We start from the raw sequence: 7,212 nt of genomic DNA, 5'->3' as shown, positions 1-7,212 counted from the left end.
TAAGGTGCTTGCCTGTGAAGCCCAAGGACCTATGTTTGATCTCTCTCCTGATCCCATGTAAGCCAGATGCACAAAGGTAAGTGCAAGGTGGCACAAGTGTCTGGAGTTTGATTGTGGTGGCTAAGGCCCTGGCACGCCAATTGTCTCTTTGTAAAAGAAAAAAAATCCAGTTGGGATGGACTTGGGACCACAGGTAAGGTCCACTCCAGTGTTTCTGAGCTTTAAAGTTGGCAGGAGGAAGTGTGATAGCTTTGGGAGCTATTAGCAATACCCCCATTCTGTCTGTGCCATTGACCAATGCAGGTCACATGCTGAAGGAGGTGTGTTCCTTGAAGGAAGGGCCAGGATATGCCAGAAGAGTCCTTGTCACCACAGAGAAACGGGCAACAGCCAGAACCAGAATAGGGCTCTGTGTGGAATGCCAGTCTAGCCCAGAGCTTTGAGCCCACCTGTCTCCCAACACCTGCTGTGCATCTAGTCCTGGATCAACAAAACAAGACCCTGAGCAAGCAGAGCCCCAGTAAACACAGCCCTACACCTTGCCACACACGAGCCATGCCTCGCCCGTATTCAAATCCTGCTGCCCCTCAGGACTAAGCTTCAGATGGCCTTCTCTGAGGCACTCCACAATCCCAGATACACCCCTGCCCTGTGGCACTTGCCTATTACCAGAGAACCCAAATAGATGCCTGTGACTTGAAGATCTAGCCACTTCCACCCCATGCCATCCTAGGGTCTTACATTTGTTGAGGATACCACAAACACCAGTTACAAACATGGAAGGCTCAGGCCTTGCCCTTGAAATCAACAGATTAACAACTTTATTCTTCATCAACTATAAATGGGCTGGTATTTGCCCCAGATGGGAGGGCTGAGGCCTGCAGAGACCTTTGTAGTCCTGTTAATGACAGTACAACACTGAAATCAGTCAGCTCCCTGCTGGCAGTGGGTGGGGTCTACCAGTCCCACCACCTGACAGTGGAGGCCAGGGTGGCAGCATGGTTCCCGAACACAAAAGAACAGTTCTGGTGACCACTGCTGCTTACAGGGGCAGAGTTCAAATCAAAGTTCCACTGTGGTCAAATGATGTACAACAGCCCACAGCCCTGGCTATGTCCTATGTCACCATACTGGAGCCCGGCACTATGAAGGCATCAGCCTGAGTGAGCCAAAGCCGCAAAGGAGCAGGTGAAACAGGCGAGCGACAGGACTGCACGTCAGGACGAGCCACAGCTGGCCAGGAAAAGCTGCTGGGTGAAGGCTGGCGGAGGAAGTGGTATCCAGTGGGAACGGCCACTTCCTGAGCTTTAGGTACAGACTGGACTGTGCCTATCTCAGAGAGGGCAGCAGGGAGTGTCAGATCGTGACTCATGAGCCTACCAGGCAGTGCAGACACGTGGCACAGCACGCTGCTTTCACTGGCTCAGGGCACCAGGGCCTCCCTCGGGCTTTCACTGAACCTCCACACGGGGGTGAGCTTCCTACAGCAGATGAAGGCAGTGGGGTCCAAAGAAAGCTGGTGGAGGGTTCACACCCTCTTGAAGTTGGACTCCTGGCAGCCGGGGCCCTGGGCTGTCACCAGGTCCCCAAGGGCAGGCAGAACCACAGCATCCCCATTGCAGCACCTCCACCTGGAGGCCAGGCAGGGAGCATGACACTGTCAACATGGAACAAACTCTTATTTAAGTGCTGGTCTTGTCAGCCCATGGCCGTGGGGCAGTGCTAACTAGAAGTAGCTGGGAGGAAGGGACATGGGACAGAAGTCAGGAGCAGAGGACAGGAGAGGTGAGGTGGGACTAAAGAGGGACCCAGCCGGCTGGGTGTATGCCCTGGCTGCAAAGAAGGACCTCAGCCCAAGGTAATGGTGCCATCCTGCCCTCACCCCAGGCAGCAGTGCTAATGGGGGGGGGGGGGTGCAGGGCTCAATGCTGCTCTGCTTGCTCTTGTGTACCCCAAGAGGGGCATCCAAATCTGGTTTAAAGCCCTCACTGCTATAAAGCCATGGCTGTAGCAGCCATGTTGAGGGTAATGTGGGCAAGGAGTAGCTAGGAAACCTGATCCCACAAAGGCCCAGAGGAGTCTAGAACCCCAGGCTCAGCCAGAGGTCAGTCTAAGCAGGAGGGGCCTCCAGGCAGCAAGACTGACAGAGGCCAGAGCAGTCAGGCAAGCACAGGATTGTCTGCACGGGGAATCCCACCAAGGTCTGGATACGTGGCAAGGGTCAAGAGTCAGTGTGGATAGTCTCACAAATGCTGTCGCCACTTACAGTACCAGTGAAGAGCTGTTGGCATTATCTGCCTGGGAGCTTAACAGTTTCAGAAAAGGAGAGAAAGGAGGAAGCCACCACTTTCTCCCTGTTAAACTCCCAAAATCTTTGATGGGGATCACTGGTCTGACAACTGAATCCCACAGGCCCAAGGGTCAACCTTGTGGAAGGGCTTCCAGCTGAGAAGAGAATAGGCCAGGGAAGAGAGGTGCCTTGGGCTACTGACATCCCCTAACGGTTCTGAGGATCTTACTGAGACAGACACATGGACGGACAGATTTGAGGACAGGCAGGCAGCCAACTTCCCGAGGCTGATGTGCCAGTGAGGAGGAAGAAAAGGAGACTGACAGCCCTGGCCAGCTGCACTCCTATCCCTCTCACGAACATTCACACAGCCACACTAGAGACAGAGATATAATAAAAAGAATAAAAACTAAGGGCCCAGATGTACAAATGATGTGAGTGAGGAAGGAGGGAGGTTGGAGATGGTCAGTCCTCAGCAAATCTAGTCCCTCCTCAGCTTATAAATTACTACCCCCTGGAAAATGGGGGTGGGTGAAAAGAAGTCTCTGGCTATGGCCTGGGCATGGGCGAGTAGTGAGCAGAGCTGCTCTGCCCATCGGGAACAGTGGCCAGAGTGAATCCCACAGATGGTCAGGGTGGGCCAAGGAAGATTCAGCAGCCGCTGGCAGGAGTCACACAGGCTCCCTGGGACTTCACCTTGTGGCGCTGGCCCCCTCGTCGCCGGCCCCCACTGCTGGGTTTAGGCTGAAAGAAACAAAGTAGGAACTTGAGAAGCACTGGCCTCTGGGACAGGGCCAGGCAGCAGACTGGATAGTAGGTGACACTGTCCCAGCCTGGCCATGAGTTTATATGGTGAAATGGAATTCTACTTGCTGGGGAGTGACAGTGGACATGAAGTAAAGGTGTGAGGAGGGCAATCATTGAAGTGCGAGTCAAAGCAGGAAAAAATAGCATTGCTGCCTGTGGAGAGGCTCAGAACTAAGGAATCAGTCTTTGTAGGGGGAAGAGAACAGTTCCTGTGCAAGGGTGACAGACCCAGGAAAAGCCTCTTTCCAAAGACAGGCCAAGGGAGAACTAGAAAGAACAGGCAAGTGGTGTCAGGCTAGGGGGTGACAGTCTCTGACCAGCACTGTAGCTGTAGCACGGACACATAATCACTCTCTCACAACCTCTACTGTGAAAGGAAAACCTTGGCCTGTGATGGCAGAGCCTATAATCCCAGAACTAGAAGGAAACCTTGACTTTTTTTTTTCCCTATTCTATTCATTAAAACCAAATGCTACTCAGGAGCAATTAAGAGTAATTTTTCGGTGGACCAAATCTTACAGGTTGAGAAGTACTGCCTCAGATGGTGCACACAGGCCACCAGTTGCTTGGTGTACCGTCTCCCTTTGACTGGGGCTCTCTAGCAGTCACCTCCTAGGAAGCAGCCTTGCCCTTCCCACCGCCCCGCTTTGAGGCCAGGAAGCGCCCATGCTAACCTGTGGCTGGAGACCACCGGATGCAGCTGCCTGCCCAGTCCCTGAAGAGGAAGCTTCATCTCCAGGCGGGGGAGGCCCCCCTGCCAGCCCCCCGGCTGGGCCTCCCTCTTCTCGTTTGGTCAGAGGGCCCTTTTTCGTCGACTGCATTTTAATCTGCTGGGGCTTGGAGTTCATGGGGGAGTTGTTGGTGGTCTGGAGGAGCTGTGGAAGCCAAGGGGGTAGTGTGAGGTGAGCTGCCTGCCCTGTGTCTGTATCAGCTTTTTCATTTCCTGGCATGGCTGCTTCTGTGACGGGCAGATGGCAGGAAGACCATGCTAGGAGGTGGTGGGGGAAGGTCCTCCTGTCCCCATTCCCAGGCCAAGACTGCCACAATCCTGGGGCTGTTGCCTCATCTCCTGCCTATCCCCATCTAGAAAGGCTCTGTTGTTATTACAGCAAGCTCTCTGAACCTGTGCCACCCTGTACTCAGTGCAACTTCCAGGCCAGGGTCCAGGCTATGCAGAACTTGCTCTGGGCACTTTAAGCCTCTTGAAGAGGCTGAGTAATACCTCAACAGCTGGAAGTATTTGGCATCTATCTATTAGAAGTCATACAAGCTACCACCCAGGAGCAACAATTCATTCATAAGTTTCCTTGTGGGACAATTCAATCCAACCAAAGAAGTCCAGCTGTACCCACCACTATAGTGGCATCAGCCTCTGCCAAACTCAGCCAACCCTAGGCAGGCAGCCAGGCCCTCCAGAGACGAAGTTCCAGCATCTCCACAGACAGGCCCAAGGCTCGTCTTGCCAACTCATACATGTGGAGACCACTTCCTTCTCTGCATGGAACAAGGGTCAAACCCTCCACCAAATGCCCTACCCAAGGCATGGAACCTCCTACTCACTCATTCCAATTGGACCTACTGTGCTGCAGGGAGCCTTTGGACAAAGAACATCATGTCCTAATCCCACCTTCCCTCCTGAGTCCACCACAGCCCTAGACCAGAGGCGCAAGGGCAACTCTTGAAGAAGCAAAGCTTTCACTGAAGCCACACTGCAGCATGGACTGGCCTAGCTCGGTCCAGTGGGGACTATGCCTCAGCCCACAGAGGGAGGAAGACAGTTTTCAAAAGGAGATTGTGGTGCTCGTGGTCACTGGAGCTGAGTAGTCCCTGGTACTGAGGGGGCAGGGAAGCCATACCTTGGTGATGGTGCCAACAGCCTTGGTGCGGCCTTCCCGGAACACTAGCCTCTGGTCTATGTGCAGGTACTCAGGGGTTTTGATGAAGCGGAAGTGGACAGTGGCCTTGTCCCCTGTGCGTAGACAGTCTTTGTCCATGCTCAGAATGGTGGCTGTCTGCCTGATGCTTCCACAGTGTACTGCCAAGAGAGTCAGGAGGTCAGGACACGTGTGATGTGCCCTATGGCCTCAGCACAGGAGGCAGTGAGTAAAAGCATGAGACAGGCTGAAGCTACAGCTCCAGGGTAGGGCAAGACCTCCAAGGGTCGAGGTGGCTAGGTGGTACTTACTCCTGTATCTGACCCTGCCTCTGGCCCTCACCTTTCCTCTATGCAGCGGCTTCTGTTTGCACCTGCACCTCCTTAGGGGACTACGAGCTCCTGGGGGAGAGCTCTTACATCTCTCAGCTTTTCCCCAGCACTTGGCAATAGTACCTGACACACAGCAGCACGCAGTAGTCATGGCCTGAAGGGATATTTGCATGAGAAGGCCTTGCGGACAGGCCTGGCTTTCAGAGCCCTCAACGGGCCACTATGGGACCAGAATCACTGGCTCATGAGCAGAAGTGAAGACCCCACTAAGCAGGATGGATATCTGCCTCTTGGCTACAGCTGGAACTATGGAGCTTGAGTTGCTGGCACTCCCTTTGGAGGTTGGGGTGGGTGTTGCACTGGCACAGAGCCTCCTAGGCAGGGCCTTGGACACCTACCCATGGCCTGGTAGCGTGGGCTGATTGTGGTGGGGTGGTGGAGGACAAGAATCTCAGCCTCAAATTCCCAGGAGGCTTGGGGGTTCAAACGTGGAGAGACCATCACCATGCCCTTCCGGATGGACGAGCGCTTGATCTGAAAGAAAAAGGGGACAGCAGAGCTTAGGAACAATGGTGTCTGCCAGAGGTGCCCTCTGGTTCTGGAGCTCCAGAAGTCTCTCAGAATGGGGACCATCTCAACTCAGCCCTGCCTCTCTGCTCCTTCTAGAGCAGACAGCACAAGGCAGTCTCAATGCTCTGCAAGAAGCCACACTGTTCCTGGTGGTCAGGAAAGGCTTTACACAGAACTGTCTTCCCAGCGGCTAGGATTTGAGGGTGGGCAAGGAAGTCTGGTAGACAAGCATGCAGGTAGACACGGGATGGGGGAGCATGCCCTGACCAGTGGGCCCGACCAAGTCCAGTTGGTCAAGTTGATGGCAGAGAGGCAGGGGAGCCCAGAGCCAGCATTCACCCTAAACTCCAAGACTTTAATGGGAAGACTGGCGTAAACCCCACCCAAGCCTTATGTAGCCTGCCCCTGTTCAGGCCCCAGAGGGAAGAATAACGCTCAGGAGGCAGGTAGTCCCAGGGTCCAGTCCCGGCTTAGCACCTACTAGCATGTTTTGGACAAGAAACTGAGCTCTAAGCCTGTTTCTTCCTCTGTAAAAATAAGCAATCCCCACCTTGCTGAGCAGCCACATAACCAGAGATGGCAAATGAAGTGCCTGGCCCAGACCCACAGTGGAGCCTGAGGAGAGCTTCTGGAACTGTCCCCACTCACCTTCTTCAGTGCAAAGGAGGCCGTCTGACCCCCCCGCACCTCCTTGACAGGCATGCGCTTGCGATGGATTGACTTGACAGCAATGGACAGGAAGTTACCCAAAGGGTCTGGCCCCAGTAGCAGTGTGTCATTCAGCTTGATCAGGCCCCTCAGTGTGGTCCCTGACACCACTGTCCCCACACCCTGCCAAGGAGAAGACCCCAGCCTAGTAAGTCCATGCCCACCACAGACTCATTCCTTGATGCCAGGGTAGGAAGTACCTACCAGCCACCCAGCCTGCCTACTCCCACCCAAAGCCACTCACCGGGACAGAATAGGTGTCATCAATCTGGAACTCAGCAGGTTCCTCTTCCCTGTAGCTGGTGCGGGGAGACAATAGGTTGAGAAACATCTTCAGCAGATCTAAGTTCTCACCTGTAACATTGGAGATCTGGAATATCGGGCACATCCTAAGTGAAGGAGGAAGAGAAAGAAGACGGGAGAGAGGAGCTCAGGTGGCCAGTGGACCTTCCACCAGTCACCTGTTGCTTCTGTCTCTCCTATTCAGAGTGACTTAAACACCTTGAAATTAGGAGCTGCTCCTGCAAGAGTGCCTGAATAGACTACAGATTCAACATGTATGAGCTCAAACAGGGCCAACTGAAACATGGCCCCCTACTGGCCAACGGGGGATACAGAAGACAGCACCAGG

At 54.1% G+C, this 7,212-nt stretch overlaps 1 protein-coding gene across 2 annotated transcripts in view; it reads right to left on the bottom strand.

Moving 5' to 3' along the window:
* Positions 1 to 798: 798 nt before the first annotated feature.
* Gtpbp1 (GTP binding protein 1) overlaps positions 799 to 7,212 on the bottom strand; it is a 32,309-nt gene continuing 25,895 nt past the window's right edge. The window contains exons 7-12 of one of the 2 annotated variants that reach the window (XM_004650317.3): positions 6,826 to 6,970; positions 6,522 to 6,704; positions 5,702 to 5,837; positions 4,954 to 5,132; positions 3,772 to 3,972; positions 799 to 3,034 (exon numbers count right to left, since the gene is read on the bottom strand). In XM_004650317.3, the coding sequence (XP_004650374.1) occupies positions 2,942 to 3,034; positions 3,772 to 3,972; positions 4,954 to 5,132; positions 5,702 to 5,837; positions 6,522 to 6,704; positions 6,826 to 6,970 (937 nt within the window). In that variant the 3' untranslated portion in view covers positions 799 to 2,941. The remainder of the gene's footprint in view (positions 3,035 to 3,771; positions 3,973 to 4,953; positions 5,133 to 5,701; positions 5,838 to 6,521; positions 6,705 to 6,825; positions 6,971 to 7,212) is intronic. The other variant, XM_045152607.1, reaches the window with a different exon arrangement.

This window comes from Jaculus jaculus, chromosome 6 (genome assembly GCF_020740685.1).
Source record: "Jaculus jaculus isolate mJacJac1 chromosome 6, mJacJac1.mat.Y.cur, whole genome shotgun sequence".
Lineage (NCBI taxonomy): Eukaryota > Metazoa > Chordata > Mammalia > Rodentia > Dipodidae > Jaculus > Jaculus jaculus.
The sequence above is the reverse complement of the archived record's forward strand: the minus strand, read 5'-3'. Positions and strand labels throughout refer to the sequence as shown.